The 26,191-nt window shown below is 40.0% G+C and overlaps 2 protein-coding genes across 2 annotated transcripts; one reads left to right on the top strand and one right to left on the bottom strand.

Moving 5' to 3' along the window:
- Positions 1-318: 318 nt before the first annotated feature.
- sft2d1 (SFT2 domain containing 1) lies at positions 319-13,217 on the bottom strand. Its single transcript, XM_071897989.1, has 8 exons — positions 13,003-13,217; positions 12,139-12,225; positions 10,962-11,044; positions 7,396-7,477; positions 6,923-6,958; positions 6,760-6,818; positions 3,648-3,677; positions 319-930 (listed from the first exon to the last, which is right to left on the bottom strand). Exons 1-8 carry the CDS (start codon positions 13,066-13,068, stop codon positions 891-893), a joined length of 483 nt encoding a protein of 160 aa, XP_071754090.1. The 5' UTR covers positions 13,069-13,217; the 3' UTR covers positions 319-890.
- A 3,325-nt stretch (positions 13,218-16,542) lies between these two features.
- Positions 16,543-26,083, top strand: lhcgr (luteinizing hormone/choriogonadotropin receptor). The gene is made up of 11 exons (XM_071897934.2): positions 16,543-16,715; positions 19,150-19,221; positions 20,083-20,157; positions 20,258-20,332; positions 20,577-20,651; positions 20,864-20,941; positions 21,061-21,129; positions 21,237-21,311; positions 22,569-22,754; positions 23,458-23,520; positions 24,443-26,083. Exons 1-11 carry the CDS (start codon positions 16,543-16,545, stop codon positions 25,650-25,652), a joined length of 2,151 nt encoding a protein of 716 aa, XP_071754035.1. The 3' UTR covers positions 25,653-26,083.
- Positions 26,084-26,191: the final 108 nt, after the last annotated feature.

Raw genomic sequence — 26,191 nt, forward strand, 5'->3', positions numbered from 1 at the left:
AGCAGAATGAACTGGGTCACTGCTACATCTGACAGGCAATTCGATTAGAAAATGAGATCTAATTTTGAGGTACTCTGATGAGTTAAGGGGGGGCAGGTGTATTCCCGTACACATGTGGAAGAGCTACTGGACTAGACGGTAGCTGTGCGGTTCTTTGTCTCTTTGGCTGAGAACATCCCAAATGGCTCTGGATATCATATCATATATACCCCTGTGTATCGTCCTTGAAGCAGAACCTCTATCGCCTCAGGAAAGTCAATTATCTATGAAAGATGGGAAAGCATCTTTATACATCACTGCCTTGAACAAATGGAAGACAGAGAGAATGTGTTTTAATAATACCAGCTCATCCAAATGTGTTTGTGTGTAACAAGTAAGGAGAACACCGTTTACAAACCAGAATAGATTTAAAAAAAAAAAAAAAAAATCAGATCTCACACGGTTAAAGATGTAAATATATGGTTGGTCAAAATGCCAATAAATCTTCTCAAATAACAGCAGACAATGTAAAAAAAACGAAAAAAAAAAAACAGTAAGGCACTTCTGTTGTATTTTACAGGCACTGTATAGCAAAGCTCAAAATCATTTCCCTGCACTTAAACAGTATAAAATGCTCAAGAAAATATAGGAATATTTTAAAAATATATTAAGCCTTAAAAGCACTCATCTCTTTCACACCAAAAGCAATAGACTGATGATAAGTGTTATATCATGATTATAGCTACAGATGTTTATCTAGAATTAATGACGAAAGTGAGAATTCACAGTATGAAAGGGCAATGGTAAGAATTTAAAGATATAGTGTATAAACAATATGCATTTTACAGAGCCACTGTGCTTGGAGTGTGCATATTGGGACCAGTCTTTGCATGAAACTGTAGAGAGCCATTCTAACTCAGACAGGTAGTAAAGCATTTCATCACAGCGTCCCTGTGAAGAAAGAGAGAGACACTGTATGAATAACAGCTTGTATAATACAAAATATAATCCCTCAACAAAACAAGAAAATGGGGGAAAGGAATGACAAAAATGTTATGGGGTGGTTTGTCTTGAATTATCCAGGAATGAACAAATCCAGTAAAGCTACTTAATAACAAATTCTCGGCTTCTGTCATGCGTGCAAAATTAAAGACGACGAAAAAATGCACTTCCGCCCTTTGTTACGAAGGCTTGGGTGGGGTTCGTCATGAATAAGTGAGTGTGTTTTGACGGGGAAGCACCACATGTTCAGAGTGATGGGGCTCCCTCTCTCCAGGTACTGCATGTTGAGGGATGATGCAATACAAGCGATCACCAAGGCAACAACAGACCATCGCCTCTTCCGTTCCTCTTGCCATCGGCGTGTTGCTATGCAGACTTTGCCTGCCACAGTCGAATTTCGGTGGAGGAGGTGTGAAACCAGTCAAGGTTAAAAGGAGAAGGGAGAGGGGATCATAACCAGCCTCAGGAGGAGGAGGGGTGGGTGGATAGACGGGTGAGTCGCTCCTTCCACCGCTCTGATTCGCTCCTCCAGTACATTCAGAGAACATTCAACATCAGCGTCCTCATTTGTCACCACCTATACAGCCTCAGGTTTGCTTTTTATACCTTCACTGGAGGCTTGCTGCTATTTTTGCTTCTAAAAAACACTGCATGAATAAATGATACGTCTCCCCCACTTCTGATGAAACATCAGAGTAACAGTTGCCCCGGTGCACTGTGGAAAGTGCACATGCAGCAGGTTTTACCATGGTCTGCAGGCGTGAGGGGTTATAAATAGAGGCAACAAGGTAAAATACATTAAAGGATCAAGACTACTGGCCATGTGGCGCTGTGGCTAGACGGTTATCACGGTTTGTTTGATTGACCATGGCCAGAGACGGGGAGAGGCTGGAGGCAAATGATTTTAATTGTGGTATTCAGAAGGATAGAGCTCTGTGATGAAAATATGCAGTAACTGTTTCCCTGCAATAACATGGCAAACAGTACAGAGCTAAATAATCCAATCCTAACAAAATGAAAAATGGATTAAAGCAAGAGGCTTAAGGGGAGAGGAAAATAATTTGTTGACAAAAAAAAAATGCAACAAATGGAAATAATAAGGGAGTAAAGAAATAAAAATACCACTTAACAAGCAGGGCTTCAACAGTCAGCCCAACAAAGAACTGCAAAATTAGCATTTCTCCATAGGAATTTGTGTTTTGGAGGCTGGCACAGGCACGCTCTTTGTCTCGCCTTTTTATTATTGTTAGCATTTGGGCTGGGGGAGGGGGAGTGAGGGGTGGTTGTCGGAGGTCTCTCAGCTGTCAGGATGGATTATAGGGTCTCCCAAACACACAAGGCACTTATAGGGGTGGGGGGTGGAGGGGGGTCTCTCACCAAATGAGAGATAACCCTGTTCACAGCTGGACTGGCAAAACAACATCACCCCTCTCGCTTAGCTTTGGCTTGGGGACAGCAGCGAGGTGGTGCACCATATGGCTCAATCTGAGAATTGAACACCTGAATATTGTGGACAGCTTAGTGTGGCTGGTTCATTTCCTTTCATGTTACAATCAATACTGTAAACCTCTGAAGGAATATCATTTTCGAAGTCTTCATTTCTTTAAGATTTCAAAAAGCAATTAAGCTTAAAATTGTGATAAAATAAAATTTAAAATTCAAAAAATTTAATTTTCTACATGACAGTGAGAGCAACAGTACGAGAAAGACCATGATGTGAGATTTTCACCCTCATGTTTCATGTGGAGAGGCTTAATTGGGTCTAGATCTTATCAAAATGTTTTAGTGTGCTTCGACCCCCGTAGAGCTTAATTTAAGCTCATCACAAATAATGTAAAAGCCAAATCAGGGGAGAAATATTTTGGAAATTCTGACTATAAGAGCATTACTGCACAAAAAATGATTTTGCTTTGATATTATGGATAAAGCAAATAGCTTCATAGGGCTATAAAACACAGAGGGGTGTGATGTGAAACAACAAGCTGCCATTTGGGTGACACTGGGTGCCTGGTCTGGTCCTAGGAGGGATTACAGCCATATGGTGGAGATAAACAGCAGGATGTTCAGAGGTAAATAAAAAACATGTTTTCATTCAAGGGTTGCCTCATTGTAGTCCCTACACTGTGTGTGTGTGTGTGTGTGTGTGTGTGTGTGTGTGTGTGTGTGTGTGCGTGTGCGTGTAGCAGTACAGGGTCATTCATGGACAGAGAGATTACAGAGATAAAAATGGGTGTATCTGGTATCTCAACTCCACTTTCACAGTGTCCATGAGGTGTAGAGCATCTGGATTCTCAGAAGTGGATCAAGTCAAATGTCTTTTACGTCATATCCTGCCTCTAATAAACTGACCTAATTCATTCTATATAGAAGTCTGTCCTTCATCTATCCTCCTTTACTACTACAGTGGCCAGTGCAGCCCATTTGCAGTTTCCATTCCTTTAAAAAAAAAGAGAACTAGGGCCAGAACAGTACAGCAGTAAATAATGTTGTATGCAGCAAATACAACTAAACTACATACAATGGAAATACTGGGCGATACGGGTATGTCTACACCTTTAATAAAGTCCATGAAGACATTCTCCTACATCATACTAATAACAGCCTCATATCACTAGGCTAATACTAATACATCCAGTTACTAGGTCAACATGATGCTGTTGTCTTACCTGGCAAATGGAATGTAAGAGATGCTATACCTGAAAGAGAAAAAAACAAAACACCAAGATAAGGGAAGAGTTTATGTCAACAAAATAGATACTGATAGCAGAAGACGATGATCTAGGAGGAAATATAAAAAAGATTATTGGACTGAGCAAGGCAAACTACATACAAGATGATAAATATCATTGTAAAATCACACTGTAATTGTATTGATTTAATATGAACTTTTTCAGTATGCTTGCTGAGAGCAGCACATTTCTGTCTACACTTTTTATTTTGCTCACATAACATTTGCTCGATTTGAATGCAAAGACAATCCACACATCAGAATGTGTAAACTGTTGACCAAATGTAAGCTTTTTTTTTTAAACGAAATAAATGAAATAAAATGAACACTTTGAGTTATATGTTTTCAGAATGAATACATGTAAAGCTTTGCTCTTTTACTCCAACTACTACTGCAGCAACTTCAGTGTTTGAAGCACATGAAGCACACTTTGATGGTAAATCACTGCTGATGAATAAAGATTAAAAGCACAATCAACTACACAAAGCAATTCAGCATGTAAGGTTGATATTGGGGTTAATATTCAACATCTGTAACAATGGCATTTTGATGATTATCACACAAATGTGTAAACCCGTTCATTTAATGATACATCAACATAATGAAAGGACTAATCATTATAGGATAGAAGGATCTTTGATATAGCTGGGCAAGAGGATTAAACACACATTATTATGGACTAAGGGGGTACACTAATCTGTGCACCAATGATTTAAGACAGATTGGTGGCCAAACACTAAGTTCTCTACAAAATGTGATGACTCGTGTTGAAGAGAATGACTACAGCTGCGGTGTAGCCAACAAAGCCCCTGATCAAATACCTAAATTATTTAAAATATGTGAGGAATCCAGTACAGTAGTTGAATGATTAACTGCAGGATCTGCCCAGGTATAATCACCGTCTCCTTTGAACACCACTTATGCAGGCTGTAACAATTACTGTAAGACCTTGGTATTAGAAGCCGTACCACAAGATTCTGCAAGTTACAACAACTTACAGTTTTACCACCTATACAATATATATAAAACTATAGTTCCCGTTTTGTCATCCATCTTCCCACTGTCTGCCATGCTCTGATGAAGCTTTTTTGGAAAGCTGCAAATGCACAATTCAGATACTCTTAGGAAGTAGGGAAACAGAACAGTTTATTAGCCAATTTCAAAATAGGCAGGAAATGTTTGACAATATTCAGTCAGTGTCAACCAGTAGTACCTCAGTGTTATGTGATTACTTCATCGGTTTGGAAAATTCTGCCCCAGGACTGGACTTTGCCCGGCTGTGTGTGTGGGTCAGTGGCGACAGCATATTACAGAACCACCTTCACACAGACGTGTGTGAGCGCCTGCGTAGGAGTGCATTATGTCCTGTTAAGTCTGTTAAGAATGAGCTTGGGATGTGCGACTTGTGGTTGCCAAGGTGATGCCTCTGAGACGGAGCAAAGCGCAGACAGAATGGAAGTCAATGTACCCATGTAGGTGTGATAGCAGGACAGTTATAAGGCCGACACAGTCTTGCTCGGTGACGTGGGTTTATGCTGCGCAGAGACCATCCGTTCCCTTCCCTTCAGTTGCTGGGGGTATGCGTTCCCATGCGCACTCACACACTGAAACTCTTTGTCGCTGCTGTGCAAATATGCTCACATTAACGAACACACAAGCGCTGACATGCCGATACAAATCACTGACAGGACTTTTTACTCACGACTATGCTGCAACTCAACCCCGCTGACCTACGAGTTGTCAAACTAGAAGCAGTCATGCCTCATTAAGATCTGTATTCTTTTCTCAATCAGCAAGTCAAGGTTATCTGCAGGTGTCAGAAACCCAGATTTAAGACTTTTTAAGACCATTTTAATGCTACCTGGAATTTAAGACCAATACGAAAACTGAAACCAAGAAATAAAGCTGGCAAAATCATCCTATTTCCAATTGAACATAGCTATTTAAGGTTCTGAACCTATAAATAGACAGTGTAAGAAACAGGACATCAGGAAATTAACTGTTAAGGGACATTAAGTCCAATTGTGGTTAGTAAAGCAGATACGCTAAAAAAACAAAACAACAAAAAAAAAAAATGTTTTGCATACTATACTACGGACCATGTTCTGTATTAATCTAAGATTAATACAGAATCTAATCTAAGAGTGGACATGAAGCGCAGAGAAACCTGTGATTGCATGGTGGAAAAAAATAAGACATCTAATAACTATAGACATTTTAATACTTTTAAGGCCTTAAATTTACATACTTTACTTTTACTATGAGTGCCATGTAGTCACTGAATTGTTAACCTGTGATCTCAAAGATAGCCATGGTCTCCAGAGACCTTGGGCAATGTTTTGATCCTGAATGTGCAAACAGGCTGAAATACTTATCCATCTCTAATTGCCAGGACAAAGGAAAAAGGATGTGAGGCCAAATAAATAGGTCCACCCTGATCCCGGCGCTGCATCTTCCTCCGCCAGGCCAAAAATACACTGACCTACCAGGAAGCCTGGCAATCTGCCATGCAGTCTCATCACAACACCACTGACTGAACAGGTATGCTAAGCTGATGTCATTGACTGCTCAGGGAAACTAGGGCAAATGTTAATCTAGTCAAATTTCTAATATCACTAAATATGCATTTCCTGTTATCATTTTATAACAGCCATCATATGACATTTCCTCCTCAGAGTAGAACGGTGCTTGGTCTTGCACAGTCCAATCACAGTCCAACAACAGATCAATTACTATCTAAAACAGTAATCCCAAAGAACATAAAAACTTGAAATAGAGGCAGATAGGTACAGTGTGGCCTAAAGTGCAGTGTGACAGTAATCGTTTAAGTTTAACCATTTACAGGATTTAGCCCAGCACATGCCCCGAGCAGTAAGTCAGCTTATCACCAGCCTGCTCAGCTCATTGACATTAATGCAAGCCGAAGCAGCTGGACCAAAGTTCTCTATCATGTGAATGCATCTTCATCTGTATAGACGTGTCTGACAAAAGAACTACTTGCCGACTGGATTATAATTTAGAGATGGCTGAGATTGGCGGGTGGCACTTACCATGTCATTGCCAAGAACTGCAGAATACAGAAGATGATGGCCAGTCCCTTTTTATGCCACTGTACGATGAAACACAAAATGGTTATGATATTAAAATCTTTGAAACATAGCACTAAACCAATACAGAACATAACTAGTTTCAGTCTATTTATAGCCTACTTACCCAAAACACTGCACAAAGTGTTAAGATAAGGCAGAGCTGGGGGAAAAGGAAAGGAAATGTAAATCTTGCAGAATAATATAAAACTCCTACAGTATTAATCACTTTTGCTATCTATGAATTGATTTCCTTGAAACGTTTTACAGGAAAGGTAGGATTCTAACCAAAAGGAACTCACTAAATCTCCAACAGATTAACTGCTACAGCTACAATTGTGTTGTCTAGATCAGTGACTTTATCTTCTGAATCCTTTAAGGGCCACATGGTGGGAGTTTCAGATCTTTAATTGAACATGACCTTAGGCTACAGACACTTTACCCCCTCAAAGAGAAGGTAAAAGCAGATACAAATGTATTCAAATACCTCAAAATACCCTCAAACACCTTACAATATACACTAAAACACAGAGAAACATCCATTGATGTATTTGGGTCAGCTAAAATCCCAAGGTAACAGCAAATAAATATGGTATTTACCAGCATAACAATGGTCGCTATCAGTCTTGTTGGTTCGAACATGCGCTTCAGCTGTTTTAATGGTCCCATTAGGAAGCAGGTGCTTTAGACAGGACAAAAAAAGAAACAGACAAACAAGTTCAACAGGCAGTTGAAACATCAGTGAAACACGCTTTAGTCTATTGCTGCTTAAAGTGGTAAACCGCAAAATTCTTGTTTTATATTGTTGCCATCTTTGTTGCTAAGCGCTGTGCTTGGGTGTTTCTACACTGCACTTCCCAGAGATCACTTGTCAATCAAACAGTGTGTCCAGTCTTTTTCCTTGGATTTTCTGTTGATGAAGCTTGACTTTCTGTAGGTGGCGCTCTAATATATCATAATGTCTGGTCAGGCGTGGTGGCCATCGCTGCTCATGCTAACTACCCAGTTTTGGGTAGTCCCAGTCCAAACAAAATGGAAATGTAAAACGCATCACTTGATGGGTCACATGTGGACACGACACCCCTTAACAAGCCCACAAAGCAGTTTCTCATAATTATGTGTAATTACAGGATCCAGCAACTAAACAGATTTTAAACATGATCTTTGGGATGTTTATTAATGCCCAGTATGCATGCATTTGGTATCATTCCAAAAGGTACATTTTTTATAATTAATTTGAGGTTACTTTCATCGCTTTTAGGTGAAACAGAGGTCACTGGCACTCTTGGGTATGACATTGCTCCTGTTACGTGCCTTATAAGGATTTGGACCCAAGGTCTTAAGCATAACTTTAAGAATGGCTTAAGAAGTGCTTAAGGATAACTTTAAGAATTAATGTGGTCTTTTTGCACATCTAAATAAGCATAATAAATAAGTATAAATAAGCTGCATAATGCTTATGGTCTCAAGTTCCCACATTAGAGGATTAACATTTTGTGTATAAGTTGACAGCAGCCTAGGTGGGTTTCAGAATAGTCTGCAAACACACACACACACACCCTCGTGTATGTGACATCAGAATTTTTTGGCCACCACAACCAAATTTGTCATGGTCTAACATGTTATACAATGAGTTGTTACAATTTAAATTAGGGTGTTAATATTTCATGTCCTACACCATGATGACACATTTAAAACCTCCTACATCCTCCTCCTATCCATTCCCGTAACTAAACCCTGTGTAGCAGAGATGCATGCATGACGTCAGTAAATGAAACGAGACAAAGGCTTTCCCCGCTAACCAGGCAGGCAGCGCTGGGCTCAGCTGAGCTGAGTGGGAAGACGGACTGTGTGGAGCGTCACAGCTGTCAGATGAGACATGAGAGTCGTCTCTGTTGACGCAAGCTCTTTCTACTGGTCTGCTGTAGAGAGCTGGCTGCCGGTTATCAACTGCTCAGTGTGAGAGAAACACTAATGATGTCCACTCCCACACTGCTGCTGCTGACAGATTTTGCAATGAGCTTTGTCATCAGTGGGTCTAACTGTCACTGACGTTGACATGGAGGAAATTCAAAACATGGTTAACTCCCCCAGACCTCTATGATGACTTTGCATTTTCCAAACCCAGTGAATTATTACACATTTTTAAAATCCGAATTAAATAAAGCAATGTTGGGCTTGCGTTAGCCTATTTGACTGGGATGTTAACTGTAATTTGACAAAAGACAACTGAGCAACTAGGATCCCAGTAAATCTAATTCTATCACTGAGGTCTAGCAAATGCTGTATCAGCTAAAGAGTCTGGCCTGCTACCATCAGAAATGTTGAACCTAAGTTAGATTCACAGCCAAAGTTAGATTCAAAGCTGAATTTTGTCTCTTCAACAGATCCTAGTAAAACTGTATAAGAGAAACTAAAGGATGAGGGGACTTCTTCAACATTTAACCCGAGCAATTTATCATTTACTAAAAGAGGCAAACTTAGTTACAGGAAATAATCAATCTATGTTGGAAAAATATTTCATATTTCAATATTTTACCCTGGCACTGTAAAGACATGTCACAGCACTGACTCCTATTCCACTACTGTCGGCAGCAAGGTGAAACCAACGGTCTTATTGTAATGCTTGCAGTCAAAGTCACATACAATAGAAAAGCTTGGGCTACTTAAAGTCCCTTTAAATATGACACTGTCATGCTTTGGATTGGTAACCTGGGCTATGAAAGCAGAAGGTGACCCAGTGTCCTTCACTTGCAACTCTAAACATATGACACCTGTAAAAAAAATAAATAATAAAAAAAGAGATGGCCCTGTCCTGAAAACAAAACCTTGTCAATAGTTTAATAATTCGAGCTTTCATCTACCAGTTAGTACTCTTCTGAAAACTTCAGCTTTAGAGTTAGTAGTAGGCAAATAATTTGAATGTAAACACCGATGTCTAGACTGCTCATCAGGGAAAGTTAGCTAAAGAAACAGCTAATAAACAAGGACAGACGGCTAGTCTATACTCGCTGACTTTGCACAGAGCCATTACCACTGACTTTGAAGCACACTACACAATTAAGCTTAGCCAGTGTGCATCGTTAGAAAGGTACGATGACTTTGGATGGCTCCTCAGGCAGTGTGTTCCAAACCTAGACCAACAGGCAATCAGTGCAAAGGTATATTACAGGTATAAGCCCTTTGAGACATGCTTGTGATAAAGGGCTATATAAATAAACAAGACTAGACTAGACTAACTTCTTTACGTGGCTTTAGTCTTCATCAATATCCTGGCACCAGAATTTGTAACAATATAGTCATCATGGTAACATGATATCAAAGTGTGTACGAGTCTCTCAGTGACACTAAAAGACAAAACTGATGTAATATTTGTAATGTTTCTAAGCTGGTAAAAACTTGGCTGCATGAGTGTTTTATTGTGTTACTCAAGATTTACGCATGAATCAAAGCCTGTTATACAGGCTTGATATATGGAGTTAAAGGACCAGGAGACGATTGAATTTTTCAAGAGGTGTTCAGGGCCAACAAAAACAAAACATTGGTTATGTCTGAATTATGGTGAAGGAAATATTGAGATATGGACAGTGTGCCAGAGCTTCTTCTTTTCAATTGCGAACTTTCAGTCCTCTCCTACGCACTTGTCCTTGGAACATTCAGGTGTGCAAATCATATAATACTGCCAATTTACAGGAATTGTTTGGTTTCACAGCAAAATAATGAAAGGAATTGCTATGCTGACCAAAACCATGACAAGTGCCATTTTAATTATACAATAATCTTGGTATTGATTGGGGACAGAATATTTATTGCATTCTATTACATGATAAGACACCAATGTTAGCAGGCACAATGGATTTTGTGACAAGGTGGTTGTGCTTTGATGATATAAAACAATACTGACCCACTGAATGATCAATGAAAAACTGAAAATGACTGATTGGAGATTTAACATAGTGGTACTGCAAGCTTGTGCATGGCTGCTGGTAAACAGTTTGGGGAAACCCCTAACCAACAGGTCACTGTAACCAGACAGCGGCTACATTAATGTATTCACCATTTGCTGTGTTTATGGCAATGTGTCATACTGGTGAGGAAAGCATGTACAGTGATATCAAGACAATACTAGAAATCAACAGACCTCAGCTGGACTATGAGAGCCTTACCTGGCAAGTGCTGCAAAGTTCCCTAGTGTGTAGAAGACGGCAAAGAGCTTGAGTCCATTGGGAAGGAACAGCAATGCTGTGCCCTGGTAAAACAGAAAACAGTCTGTGTCAACTCCACCATAATAATAATAATGCAACCAACCACACATTCATTTAGGATTTATAGATAATAGAAAACGGCTAGTATAAGCAACAAGCAAAGCTAATCCTGGGAAGATACTTTGATAAGATAGCACATTTTTTGTTGTTATTATTATTATTACTAATTTTAAATAATTTTGTACGCTATCCTATTAATTCTGAGATCTGACTATAGTTTCAATTCAATATATGGGCTCCCCCTAGTGCCAGAGCACCATAAAGCTTTCTCTTATAAACACTTCCTGGATGGCAATAAAATCATTATTCTTGGTTCACAATCAAGATCACCTTAGGTGTGGTAGACGGCTGACACAGTCGACATACACTGATCAATAATGAGTGTAAAGAGAGCATGCATTTTACTACGCAGGCCTAAACAACAGAGTCTGTGGTGGGGTTTGGGCCTTTGTCAGTGTGAATTATCAGTATGCAGTGGCTTCAGGGTGTTATCAGCAAGTGTCGCCTGTGGCAAGTCGTGCTGTCGTTTTAACTGCAAAATGTCACACTGAAGCGTTTCCCCTTTCGCTCATAGTTGACATCAAATGGCTTGAATCTGTATATTAAGTAATAATGACATGTATTTGCCTAAAAACTCCACAATCACTTTACACTTTAATCTGCAAGTACAATAGAGGCATAGGAATTTGTCTTGATGACACTGGTGCAGAGCCATGTTGAAAACTTGCAACAGTACATACTGACAAAACATGATACAAGAAGAACAGGACCTCACATACAGTGCACGGGTAGAGTGAAACACATAGACATCACTGTACAGTACCTTAAACATTAAATTATTTAATAACTTTGTTCCTTTTAGCTGCCTTTGTGGGACAATAAAGGTTTTCCCTTTACAGGGTATCCATTAATAGACTTGTTTGTCTTAAGATATATATATTTTGTGCTCACTTGATAAATGTGGACCAGTGTTATTAATAATAACAAGGTTACGCTGGCCCTGCAGTCTCTTGCAGTGTCAGTTTAAAGTTAGAGGGTGAAACCTGTCTTTTATAACTTAAAAAGCAGAGACACTCACAAATATTGAACACAGGATGCCTCCAGCAAAGCATATGACAAACCATTTCACCCTGGTGCTGTAGCTGAGAGTGGAGGCATCAAGGACCTGGTGAGAACAATGAGAGGATGTCACAAGACAAGCCTAATGACCCACAGAAAGACCCACAGGCTTCCTACTGATGACTTAACCATGTTCGCCAGTAATGGATAACATTCAGCTGCTATCTTAAGACACACACACACACACACACACACACACACACACACACACACACACAGTACAGATCTAGCTTACTCCATGTCATGCAAAGGCACAGTACATTGCTGAGTACACAATAAAGACAATTAAACTAACAAAACCAAACTGCAAAAGAGGAATTATGCATCTGTATACGCTGACAAAGAGATGCAAGGCTGCATGGGTAGACTCAGTTGTTATACACTTAGGCAAGAGCTCAACAGGTAGCATTGTTAAACTCGACGTAATCAAATATTCTGATGAAATCATGAGGTCCAAGTCAACACCTTACCTCATTTGCTCCTCCTTGTGAATGCGTGTAAAAAGTAGCAATACACAAACAAAATGCAATTCATTAATTGACAAAATTAGCTAGGTTCTATAACGTGATTCACTGAAAGGGGCGAAAAAGACATGAGTTGGCGATAAATAAGTACAATTTTAGAGTTGGCTACAGCTAACTAACGTTAATCTTTTTTACGAGAGCCAATTTAACATTAACTTAATAACCCAACGAAGATAATATTCCCGACTATGTCTAACTAACGAGCAGAGAGTGCAATTTTACTTTAACTAGCGTAAACATTAGCTAACTATCCATTGACAGAACGTTAGCATTAGCAACGTAGCGCTGTCATAGGTTACCTGTGCAGTGAGACCCAACTCTTCATTTTCCTCTTGACCGCTTAGCACACGACGAAGCTTGTCCATCGTTGAGAGCTAGCTGGCAAATATTAGATGATATTGCCGTCCGAAATTCTCTGAAATTTCCTACCTACTTTACTTCTACTATTTATGTGGCGTTACTGCGAGTTTGCTCGCACTTGCAATTTTCACTTCCTGGCTTCCGAGCTGATGTTTTCTTTCACTACTGACTAGAAATCGGTTTTCCAGCCCCCTTTATTAACCTTAACCATTGGCGAGGAAGTTGAAACACAGACCCCAGATCAGCGCCGATAGGCAACTTCACTGTTTTGTACCAGCCCCGTTCGTTAGAACTCTTGGTGCCTTCAGTGCTGCCGGAAATATGGGCATTTCGAAATTAACTGCACACGAACGACCTAACAAAGTGATACGACTGGGGAAGTCGGGATTTGCTATGATAGCCGAGGTGCCGAGATGTAATGTAGAGCATGGAAGCCGTGCCAAGACGGTGAAGGCGTTGAATACAACAACCTTTGTCTATCATATTATATAAACCATCAATTATATACCTAATTTCTCCTCTTCATTCTGTTGCACAAAATAGCTCTGTGCAAAAACTATTTTTGTTACAGGGTGAATGTTTTTTCTTTTTTTCTGACCAAAAGCATTTGAATACGCCACAGGTCGTACTCAGAAGTAGGAGCACGTGAAGGCAGCATCTGCTGGCCTTTTCCAGTGAAATCATCTACCATTTTCATTATATATTAGATATCTGCATGGGCAGTCGCACAAGGGTAGTTACACCAGATCCTTTGTATTGGTAAATATCTAGCTCAGAGAAAAGGGGTGTATTAGCACCTGTGATAATGAAAAATGTTTGTTTTATTCTTCCTGTCAACATATTTTGCCAACTGATACAGTAGCTTATTTGCTTGCTTGTGCTGCTTTGTCGCCACCCTGTGGAGTTGTAGAGACGAAGCAGGCAATATGGAAATCAATATCTATGCCTAGATAGATAGATAGATAGATCACAACAAAAGACAAGGCAAAAGTACAGACTGTCAGCTATTTAGCTATTTTGTTAGCTATTTATTTTGGATGTTACAACGTGTTAGAAAAATATCAGCTAGGCTTTTGTATGACTCAATATGATTCAACATCCGGGCCGTGGGGAGTGATCCAGTCAAAACACTTTATTGTCTTTGTTGCCATGCCTCACATTGTAAAGGGTGACTTCAACATTGGGTTTCCTCCCAGTTAGTTTTCCCAAAGGACAAGAGCAGGAGAGTTAGCCAAGAGCAACCTCACTGTTAAATCCAACTAGAGGAACAGTGCTAGGGCAAAGATTTTTGGCTGGCACTCTAACCTTTGGCCTAGACATTGACATTCCACAGCTAAAGGCCACTGTTTTAGGTGTGACCTAATTGGAGAGGGCTGGAGCCTAGGAACATTCAGTGTTCGATATGAGGCACTGGAATTAGGGAGAGGTCCACATTTTGGACTTGACAGACAGACCTTACAGGACTTTATACATTATCCATGCAGAGAACGCACTGAATTCCCTACATAGTCTTTAACTATCCCATGGAAAAGAGACTGGATGACAGAGAACAACATGGCATTTTTAAGGGTCCAATTGTTTTTTGGTTTGGTTCATTTTCGTCAAAGGTTTATGTTTTAACAGATGAAATTTCAGCAATCTGGCACGTTATCGACCTATCGGAAATGAAACAAAAATAAATACCCTATTGTTACCAGCAGCTTTCAATTAGCCTGTGTGTGCCAACCAAGCCATTATTTCTCTTAGGTTCTCTTGGATATTGGCGTCTAGCATGACATGTTCTAGGACATTTTGTCTGTCAAGGCTATATAACTTCGCTTTGTCTTTATCTACGACATAACTGGCGCCAAACGAGATACAGTTATGGAGGCTTTTGACTTTGGGTCACACTGTCCTTCCTGAGGGACAGAGCTGTTGACAAGGCTTTTTATGTGTATGCCAGAAAAAATCTTTACTTCAATTAGCCTTAAATACTTCATAATTGGCACCTACAGCCAGTACAGACTCAAAAGGTAACAACATAATTAAACAGAAGGAAAGGGTGGTTCTGAATAAACAACAGATAAAAATCAATGTATTTTGAAAACCCTTACCATTAAAGGGGGATGCTGCTGAATTTGAAAATCACAAATACTATTACCATAGCTTTAGGAAGTTTTCTCTGATTTGTGAACATAAACAAGTCTCTCCCAAACATACACCAGGATACCAAAACTAAGCTATGGTGGCATCCAGCTGGAGCTAGTCCATTCACAATAAATGGGAGACTGAATTTGTGGATGCATATGGGTAAAATGACAGTTTCAGCTTTTGCTCCCAGATACTACAGTGATATAATCCTGATATAAACCTGAACCAGGAAATGAATATATGGTGTACATATAGTGTACACCTGGATACTGCAAATTCTAAAATGAAAGGAGACTACCAGTGCATTTGCACCGAACATGCAAATGTTATTGCTATGTCTTAGGGTTGTCTGTCTCATTCAACATTCACTGCTGTCTCACACAGCCAAGAACACGAGAGAAGAATTTGTCCTGCTCCCAGTATCTGTCTAATCCTGAAGTACAGCTCCAGTTCTTCTGGTTTCTAGCTCCTGCAGAGAGTGCTTCATGTTAGCAAATACTGATTGGACTGTTGTATGCAATGGCTACATTCCAGTCCAAAGGGGTAATCCCCAAGTCTTACTCTGGTCCCTGGAAATTGATACATTTCAGAGAATTACTCCACAATTTACTCCCAACAGCTTGCTAAATTAGCTTGCACTTAATAGAGCATCAAAACAATTACTATAATAGTAATTGCTAGATGTTACCACACTTTCCTTACTTAAAAGTGTACTGTTTTAAATCAGTGACAAGTGTGTTGTACAAAACTAACTCTCTGCCCCTGCAGGTATAAAAGTGCCCAGTTGGCAGGTTATTATATTCCTGCAAAGGTAGGCTACCTTTGCAGGAATATAATAGATGGGCTTCTCACTGTGAAGTTCATGTCCAGGTTCCTATGAATGTGGTAGAGATTTTTTTTTTTTTTTTTTGCCTTGACCACTGCAAGTAGCTACTTATTGTTGAATTGGAATATACCATATACTTAAGATGCATTCTTCTTTAAACTGAATTGCCTTTAATCACCTTACACTGACAGAGAGAGAGAGAGAGAGAGAGAGAGAGAGAGAGAGAGAGAGAGAGAGAGAGAGACCCACATACAGAGACAGTGAAGAGCATCTAACTGCCGATGTGATCATTTATTTCATTGGAGTGGATGGTCCAGGTGCCAGGGCTGAAGGATGAACCATTGTTGCTGTTGAGACTACAGGGACGCACTAAGTTTCAAAACGGACTTTAGGAAGGGTAAAAATATTATTAAATGCGCCTCCACTGGACTCAGTTCACGGCTTCTATGTGGTTTGGAGGTTTTCCAGACGACGGGGCAAGTTGATAGCCGCAGTTGAAGTGAGACAGATATTTTTTTTAACAATGTGGACATCGCTCCCGTTTTTCTTTTTACCTTCTTTTTTGTTCTTCTATGGCTGCACGTGCGCCTGGGGTTTTGAATGCCCGCGGATCTGCCGGTGCTTTTCCGATACATTCAGATGCAACAACGTGACGGAGGGATCTGCTGTGGTGACGGGCCACAGGGACAAACGGCTGTAAGTTAAGACAACAGTGATGCGTTTAGGATTCTGGCTATGATGCTGCTGTGCATGCATTGTATGTTGTTAATTGAAAATTGTCTCTTGACTGACAATTGATCAGTCAAGGCATATTAATGTATAGCCTAACTATGGCGAAGATGATTCATGTCTTCATGCAACGAATCGTCCCTGTTAAAACCTTTTACCAGAGCCAATCCTGTGCGTATTTACGCACGGAGCGGAGGATCCACCTGAGACCCACTCGCTTGGTTACTTATTGAAATGCTGCTTTACTTTATGTTAAATGCAAGACTGTCGAGGTAGCTGTTTTGTTCGGCTTTTAGCCTCATTTCCACATGTGTAAAACACCCTATTCAAAGTGTTCAATGTGATTTATATTGTTTGCCAGCTTGAGTCGCTGCATTAGGAAACGCACAAGCAGGTCATTTCTGGGAGGCAGAGCGTGCTGCCATAAAACATTTTAATGAACACGGGCTGGGCTTGGTTGAATTGTTGAATCATTTTCCAAACATTTCTTCCAATTTTGGAGAGAAAGCGTTTGTATCATGCCGGCATGATTTCACGCGAAGTCAGAATTCATAGGATACCACCTGTTCAGCAAAGATATGGTGCCATCTCTTTGGGGTCCCAGGGGGTCCCCAGAAAAATTAAGAATGGTTTAATTTCACTATTATTTCACCCCTCAGATGTTAGCACAAGGAGAGAATGTACCATAAGGATGAATATTTTGATCAGAGGTTTCACTCTCTCCACCTACAGTTTCACAATCCTGTAAGAAGTCAGCAGAAATCTTCTCAGATCATTGGGTCTTTTCAAATGGAGGTCTGTGGTCTAGTGCTTATGTGTTTAGGGGTTCTTCTGTAGTCCAAAGCCATCTCTTATGCAGCCTTTTTGTTCTCTCGGCGCTTTGAGCGAGGCACTCCACCACATCCCACTTGTGTTTTTGGTGTGATTTCTCATCATGTTCTGGTTTAGTAATTTTTAAACCAGAACCATGAGAGCTTTACCACTTTTTGCTTGGACAAATGCGACTGCCTGCATTATCCTGCCAGCCAGGTTTATACACCTGCCCTGTCACTGAAACAAATAGTTTGTATTTTGTAAATGATGGCTCTGTCCTTTTCTGCAAGAGATACTGTTAAAAAGGTTACAGTTTGACGTTATATGTTATTTATATCAAATGTAAGTTTGAATTAAGGCCCCATGCCTGCCACCCATCCTAATACATATTAACCTCATGCTCTTAACTGAGAAAAATATATTAGGTCATATGATTTTTACAGACTGAACCTCGGAGGGCCATCCACCCTTCCACGCTTCCAAGTAATGTTTATATTCCCTGTTTCAGAGTTACATGCTTTAGTTGGTTTGGTAGAAGTAGCACCTCGCCCTCTATTGTTGGAAAATACAGCACCCTGCATGTGTGAGAATTAATAAGCTGTGGAGAAAATGTCAAGTTGAACTCTTACAGCCAAACACATAGTGCGTCTTCTCAGTCTATAGAACTCACTTCTGCAGTTTGCCAGATTGTTAGAAGCCTTGAAGGCTGGAAATCTTGACCTCTCCTCTGGTAAATCACAACCTTGAATCTCTGCTGATAAGTGTGCATGAACAACAAGGCCTCCAGACTCATGATGCATGCACTGTATGACACTACACTGCCACCACCTCCCATACACACTTTGTTATTTTGATAAAGAGTGGGGTGAACTTTAAAAAATACTTCCAAATGATAGTCCATCAACTTGATGGACTATGATTTGGAAGTATTTTCAAGTCTTCTCATTTGTTTGTCTCTTGTCAACTGTGAGGGTTCAGGAAGTGAAACGGTTGATATTACAAAAGCAACAGTTTTACACGTCACATACTGTATTGTAAACAATGGATTTGCGCAAACATGTCCAGAATTCTCAATCAGTAGCTCATTAATGATGGCTTGTTGGGGATGATTGTTATGCAGCGACACAACCATTTTGTTGGCAATGCAATTTGTTTGCATTTCCATAAGGAGAAAACAGATCAGGGTAGGCTGGATTTTGAGCAAATGTATTTCAAAGGGAATATACTTGCATGGGACTTGAAATTAGATTTTAAAAAGTTTTAGTTTCTGTGTTTAGCTACACACACAGTTATGATTTCAATATGAAAAACCTCCTCCAAAAGTGTTGGCCATGCTGTATATTTGTTGTGTGAGTACAGGAACCTATAGTATGTGTCATGATCGCCATACAGTATGATGCCATCACCTTCCATGAAGTAATGATCTGTCAAACCTTCTCATATAGCATTGATGTAAATGTTTCATGAGTTAGGCTACATATACAACGTTGGGATTTGAGTAGCTTACCTGTGTTTTTGTGTGCATGAAATAAATTATATTGAAAATGACTTGAAAAGTAAATGCTTCCCTCTATATTCTTTTTTTCAGAGTTCTGTACCACCTCACTTTACGCACTATTTCAAGCCATTCTTTTGAGGGTCTGAGAGGAGTCCAGAGGATGTACGTATCAGATGTTTCTTCCATTGTTGTAACTCATGATCTACTGACATCAGAACTCCTATGGCCAGATGTGTGACATTTCATATTTCATATTCATATTTCATTATCACCTTTTTCTCTCCGTTTTTTAATCAGTGGCATGTTTCTCCTTATAAATGCTGTACAAATCACAAATATTATCACATTTTTCAGTATGTTCTTGTCTTCCCACAGTATTCATTCATTAATTCATTGGTAAACATGGACTTAATGCACTACAGTGACAACAAATTCAGTACTGCCACAAACATTATGCTTAATTAACTGTGGCAAAGTGGCTTAGTCATGACTATTTCATTTTGTACTCTTCTAAAGAGAAAGTATGGGGAGTTTTATTTTGAATTAAAATAGGTTTCCAATATTGGAATATGTTGGTCAAACCATGATGCATTGAACAACTGTGTAACACATATTATCAACCCTAAATGGTTGAAAAAGAAACCTAAAAGAAACCTTTTTGAAATTATTATAAGAATGACACTTAGGCCTATGCATAATTAGGGCGATTATGAGTAGGCCTACATTGCCATGATAAATCGCTGCATTCCCTAGTGCATAATGTATACCATGGTATAGAGTAAGCATAGAGGTATGCAGATTGTCACATAAAATATGTTTTTATTAATCCAAAACCTTTTTGTTTCTTTGTACATCTTTTGTGTGCCTTCGGCCCATTCATGAATTGTCCCAAATTAGTTCTAGGGCTTCTGCTGTTTTCAAAATAAGGTCATGGTGCTTCAAGACAGAAGCTGCTGAGGGTCAAACGTACAGTATATGTTCTGTGAGTGAACTTAATTGCTGTGTTTTATGTTGTAAACTCAGTGAGATTGCTCAGAGTGTGACCCTGGAAACCATCGAGACGCTGGCGTTCAACAACCTTCCCAACCTCTCTGAAATGTAAGTGGCTGCTGAGATCCTTAGGAATAATAAAGGCAGGAATGCATCAAAATAATTGCGATGCAGCATATTTTTATTGATGTTTTACATTGCTTTGCAGCTCAATCCAGAACACAAGAAGTTTGATGCACATTGACAAAGGGACATTTAACAACCTTCCTAAACTACGTTACTTGTGAGAGACCTTCAAAATATATGATTTAGATTTAACATTTTTAAGATTTTCATTTACATACATTTTAATGTTGGATTTCAGGCAATCTTAGACAGCAGACACAATACTGTGTCCTTGCAGTTAGACTTTTAAGGCAGATATCTAACGTTGGCATGAAGTGGTAACTGCCTGATCTTTTCACTGCACAATGAAAAAAAGTGCTAAAAAGTAAAATAGACATTTTTTTTTTCCTTTGCATCAACAGGAGCATCTCAAATACTGGGATAACCTTTTTTCCTGACATGACATCTATCCATTCCCTGGAATCAGATTTTATCTTGTAAGTACATCCGTTATTTAAGACTCTAATTTGACCAATCAAAACACAATGAGCATCACAGTCATTTCTCAATCATTGGTCTCGGTCTACACCATTATTTTTCATTAAGTTGCACTACATTATTCTAAAATACTTCATTAATTTATATAGTGAGTTATAGGTATGGGAGCATTAGATGTGTTCATGATTCACTGAGCTGTTGTGATTTGCAGGGATATCTGCGACAACCTCTATCTTCTGGCGATACCTCCAAATGCTTTCACTGGAATGACAAGGGAATATGTTACAATGTAAGTGTTGCAATACTTCAAGCTTTAACAGTCAATTATTTGGAAATGTCAGTGGACAGGTGAAACAGTGATTTCTGACCTCTGACTGTAATACTAATGTGCCTCTATTTAAATTGCAGGAACCTGTACAACAATGGCATCAGAGAAATCCAGGACCATGCCTTCAACAGGACTAAGATAGATAAACTGTACTTTCCCACATGTTTCCTTTTTTCTTTCAAAGTGATTTCAGTTGAGTTTCTGCATTCACAACATAAAATTTGTGCTCCTCTGCTTTGAACTGTATTCTCTGCAGGGTATTAAAGAATAATCGAAACCTCAGAGTGATCCACAGAGAAGCTTTTAAAGGAGCCACAGGCCCTGGAGTCCTGTAAGTGATATGCTTAAGCCGCTTGGGAGTGACTAGATTCATTTGAGAGAGGCAGAAGGTCTTCAAATGAATCTTTCAAGTCCCTGTGAGTTGTAGACAAGCTTTTTATATCTTGATCGCTTCATTCCCTGTTTCCTCACTTGAGAGGAGGCCAACAAGTTGATGTTTTGTGTGTTCAAACATTATCTGATGGTTCAGCTTTTCAGTGGGAAAGTCTGAAGTTCTGGTAGAAGTTTGAAGATCTTTTGACATTGTACCAGCATACTAAAATTAACTTAGTGCACAAATTATTACAAACATTAACATGCTCTTCCATGGAACAGACTGATAAGGTGGATCCAAGTGAAGGCTGTGATCCCTTATTGAATTCACCGACTTTAATAATGAATTAAATAGGTTTGGCCCATGAACCTGCTGGTTATATATTAGCTTACTGTCTATTGATATAGACAATTTTACTTTGCTTTACTTTAAACTTTTATGGTTTGTCTTGGTCTTTTGTCTTTTGTCTTTCTTGGTCAGATTTCCCTTGAAAAAGAGATGCTTGATCGCAATTAGCACTACTTGTTTAAATCAAAGTAAAATCAAAAAATATAAAATTAAAACAGAAATGTAGGAGAGGAGAAAAGTTAAAGATGACTATTGCAATGCCAGAAACCAGGGAACCGAGACTCAAACCTGTACATTTGTCAAGATAGATGTGATAAAATAAACTGTCAAGAGCTGTAGCTCCACTGAAAAAAAAACTTCAGATATAGTAGCCTAGTGTAAAAAAAAGGCTTGAACTCAAATTAACTCATATCAACTGTATAGACCCAGTCTATGAATTGCAATATAAAATAATATTGCCCTACCACTGCCTTTATTCATATAGTGATTTATTGGATTAATAATTTTCACTGAAATTTATTGAATTTTGTATACAAGAGGTTACAGCTAAACGTGAGTTTTACATGTAGTCTGAAGCTGGCTGGCTTTTCAAAACACCCATTAGCATTGAGAAATCCCTTCTGTGTTTCAATAAAACATCTAATATGGTTTGGATTTTGGTAGACCCTTGATATCTGATACACCTATCCTTGTTTATGAAACATCTCCTCTGTTGTCATAAAACAGAGTGGCACGGTGGTTTTGACAGACTTGACAGTGTGTGTACTCTGTGTGCCTGTGTATGTGTGTGTGTATCCTGGGAATCCTTGCAGCAGCCTTCCTTTTAGGGATATTACTGCAGTGACTGTGCACTCTGTTATTTTACAGGGACGTCTCTGCAACAGCACTTGGGAAGCTACCATCACAGGGACTTGAGTCAGTTCTGGTCTTGTTGGCCCAGTCAGCATATTCCTTGAAGAGACTTCCTCCCCTGCAGGGCCTGTGGAGCCTGCGTGAAGCCCACCTCACCTACAACAGTCACTGCTGTGCGCTGCTGAGCTGGAACACACACAGGTGACACACTGTAAATAGCAGAGTGCTGCCCCAGGAGGTAAAGCATGTTGACGACCCATATGCGCTTTATTATCACTTAATATAACACTGTAACTTTTAGAGGTTACTCAGGGGACAGATTTGTTCATGGAACGTCTCAATAAGCTTGGTCTCTATTATAGTTCCAGTTTGTTTTTTTCACTGATCATGAAAGTTGCTCATCAATTGATTCTGGACAGTATGTTTCAGCTTTTACCTAGCAGCCATGCCTTGGTTTGGATGTTCTATCAGAAAATAATGTTATGTTCCCTAAATACCAAAACAAGACAAATGTGGCTTGCAGAACCAACGCAGAACAAGCTAACCATGTAAAATAAAAGGAGTTAGGAAAGGCTATGGAATGAAGAGACATACAGTTTTGTATATGATAAGTGCATTGCTGGCTGAGCCACCAGGGTGCTGCAATAACAATGTTAAATTGTGACACTGTGTTCACATGACTGTACTGTATTAGAACCATAAATAAGCATCTCATGCTTTACTTTCTAACTTACTTATAACTGACACAGGCCTCAATACAAAACCACATAAGAAGACTAAAAGTGCTAGTATTTACCTGATGGGTGCAGTGATATGTGTCATACCTTGTTAATCAATGATCATTATCACTATGGTGGTGAGATGGTGATGATGATCCTTACATGATTTCCCCCCTTTTTTCTAGGGATTTCCCCGTAAATCCTGCATGGAGTAATGGATCTTGTGGTGACAGCGGTCCATCAGCAAGGTGAGAATTTGTTTTGGTTATCTGTCTTATCTTGTCCTGTGTTTAACTTGCCTCTGTACTGGAAAAGAGAAAGAGTCTGATAAGGGCAGCCTTGATAAGGGGGTGGATTTTGCTCTGATTAAAGCACTCTCTTTTTTAACTGAGCAGTTGATATCACTTCTTTATGTTACTACCCCCACTGTGCAGAGTGTCAGTACCAAAACTACCACTGTCTGATTTCAAATCATGCACCAATCTGTCAGTCATACTGCTTGAGCTTTGAGAGCAGTGATTTGCAAGAAAAAAAATCTTCTTGCCAACACCAAGATTTTATATTTTTCACAGCTTGCACCCTGAGGAAGGTTATGTGTGTGCCGCAACACGTCGTTGCTTTTTAAGCATTTTTAAACATATGTATGCAATGCATTAGCCACTAAACAATAAAGGCTTTTTACTTTTTGTATGGAAAGAGTGCCTTGGACACATTTTTTCTGCCAAAACATGACCTTGTCACCAAAGCTTCAATAAGCACCTCTCCATACTACACTGAAGCCAAAGCAGCGTTCCTCTTCAGCAAACCAAGATTTTATAGTTTGGTTTACAAATGCCACGTTGTTCTTGACTTTAGGGAGGCTAGCCTCGCTTTTTCTTCTTTGGTATAACCCATGCTGTTGTGTAGTTGGGTAGGTGATGCTAAAATAGTTCTTATGCTAATAAAGCACCAACATTTTTCACCAGACAAAGTTTCAAAGGAAAAGGTTTCCGAGAAAGCCTCAGAGAAAAATTTTACTGTCATATTTTTATCCCAGTGTTTTAAATTTATGTGGCATGCAAATTGTTGCTAAAACTGGTCATACATTTGTAGTGTGGCAAACCTTATTCATCAACTGTTCATCACAAAACTAAAGTCTAATCAGAATAATTTCTTCTCCTTGAATTACAGGGTTCAAGGTCTCAGTGGAGCCTCACCAGATACAACCCTATTTATGGATGTGGCGTCTGTTTCAGATGATGATCTGTTTGTCATGGATGAAGGCTTTGGAGACGTGAATTTCCACTATCCAGAACTAGACTTCTGTCAGACCCGACCAAGTCTGCTTTGCACCCCTGAAGCAGATGCTTTCAATCCGTGTGAGGACATCGCAGGTTTCGGTTTTCTCAGAGTGGCCATTTGGTTCATCAACATCCTGGCCATCACTGGTAACCTGACAGTGCTGCTGGTCTTCTTTAGCAGCCGGAACAAGCTGACGGTGCCGCGCTTCCTCATGTGCCACCTGGCATTTGCTGACCTCTGCATTGGAATCTACCTTCTGATGATAGCTATCGTAGATCTGCGAACGCGCGGTCACTACAGCCAGCACGCTATTGAGTGGCAGACGGGGCCCGGCTGCAGCGCCGCAGGCTTCCTGTCTGTGTTTGGCGGTGAGCTGTCAGTCTACACACTCTCCACCATCACTCTGGAGCGCTGGCACACCATCACCAATGCTCTGCAGGTAGAGCGCCGCCTGGGCCTCACACAGGCTGCAGGTATCATGGCAGCTGGCTGGCTGATCAGTCTGGGTATGGGAACGCTGCCCCTGGTCGGTGTAAGCAGCTACAACAAAGTCAGCATGTGCTTGCCCATGGACATAGAAACCCCTCTGGCTCAGGCCTTCATCATAATTCTCCTGCTCTTCAATGTGGCTGCCTTCCTTGTTGTCTGTGTTTGTTATGTGCTGATCTACTTGGCGGTGAGGAACCCTGAGTTTCCTGGACGCAGCGCTGACACCAAGATCGCCAAGCGCATGGCTGTGCTCATCTTCACGGACTTGCTGTGCATGGCACCCATCTCCTTTTTTGCCATCTCTGCCGCCTTCAAGGTTCCCCTAATCACGGTTACTAACTCCAAGATTCTGCTGGTTCTCTTCTTCCCCATCAACTCCTGTGCCAATCCCTTCCTTTATGCTATTTTCACCAAGGCTTTCAGAAAGGACGCGTATCAGCTCATGAGTGCCATGGGCTGCTGCAAAAGCAAGGCCAGCCTTTATCGCATGAAGGCCTACTGCTCAGATAATGTAATTAAGAGCAACTCAGGTTCCAGAAGTAAGCGTTCCCGCACAGTACTGAGAATGGCTGCCTTCCCACAGCAGAGCCTGAAAGAGGACGTCCTCTGACCTGAAGCCACATGGACTAGATTTCTGAAAAAGGAAACAAAACTGTTTTGGAGTACTAAGAACAGAATGAGACAAGAGAAGCAAATACATCGAAGAGAAAAATAATTCATGTTGGATTTGAGGGGAATTATTATGGCCATCTATGTTGACATTGTTGACTGTTTTTATAATTTTATACTGCAGCCTTGGGAATGGTCATATTTTCTGTTAGGATGCTTTAGTAGACTTTGGCTCTGCTATGCTGTTGGTTGCATTTGATTTTCCTATCATGTTTAATATCCACTCAACCTGTTGAAGGGCAAGGTAGACATCAATAAATATGTGTTTTCATCAGTAGTGTCAATTTAAACCATATAGGCCTGCCATGGCTGCCTGACACTTATGGGACATGTTTTTTTCTTCAGATTAGAGCATTAGAGACACGCTCACAGGGGTATTTATTTATATTACAATAGCCTTATTTGTCACCAAATCACTTTAGTGGATTAAGCGGAAAGCTCAGTAGGTTTTTCAGTAGCCAAAAAGTACCACATGGTGGG

The sequence above is a fragment of the Centroberyx gerrardi genome, chromosome 15 (genome assembly GCF_048128805.1).
Source record: "Centroberyx gerrardi isolate f3 chromosome 15, fCenGer3.hap1.cur.20231027, whole genome shotgun sequence".
Classification (NCBI taxonomy): Eukaryota; Metazoa; Chordata; class Actinopteri; order Beryciformes; family Berycidae; genus Centroberyx; species Centroberyx gerrardi.

Coding starts and splice junctions, on each gene's coding strand:
- sft2d1 (XM_071897989.1), bottom strand. CDS start 13,068: ATGGACAAGCTTCGTCGTGTGCTAAGCGGTCAAGAGGAAAATGAAGAG. Junction 12,226..13,002: donor AGTTGGGTCTCACTGCACAG/GTAACCTATGAC, acceptor TGTTCTCACCAG/GTCCTTGATGCCTCCACTCT. Junction 6,819..6,922: donor CACTTTGTGCAGTGTTTTGG/GTAAGTAGGCTA, acceptor TTCATCGTACAG/TGGCATAAAAAGGGACTGGC.
- lhcgr (XM_071897934.2), top strand. CDS start 16,543: ATGTGGACATCGCTCCCGTTTTTCTTTTTACCTTCTTTTTTGTTCTTC. Junction 21,312..22,568: donor GCCACAGGCCCTGGAGTCCT/GTAAGTGATATG, acceptor GTTATTTTACAG/GGACGTCTCTGCAACAGCAC. Junction 22,755..23,457: donor CTGAGCTGGAACACACACAG/GTGACACACTGT, acceptor CCTTTTTTCTAG/GGATTTCCCCGTAAATCCTG.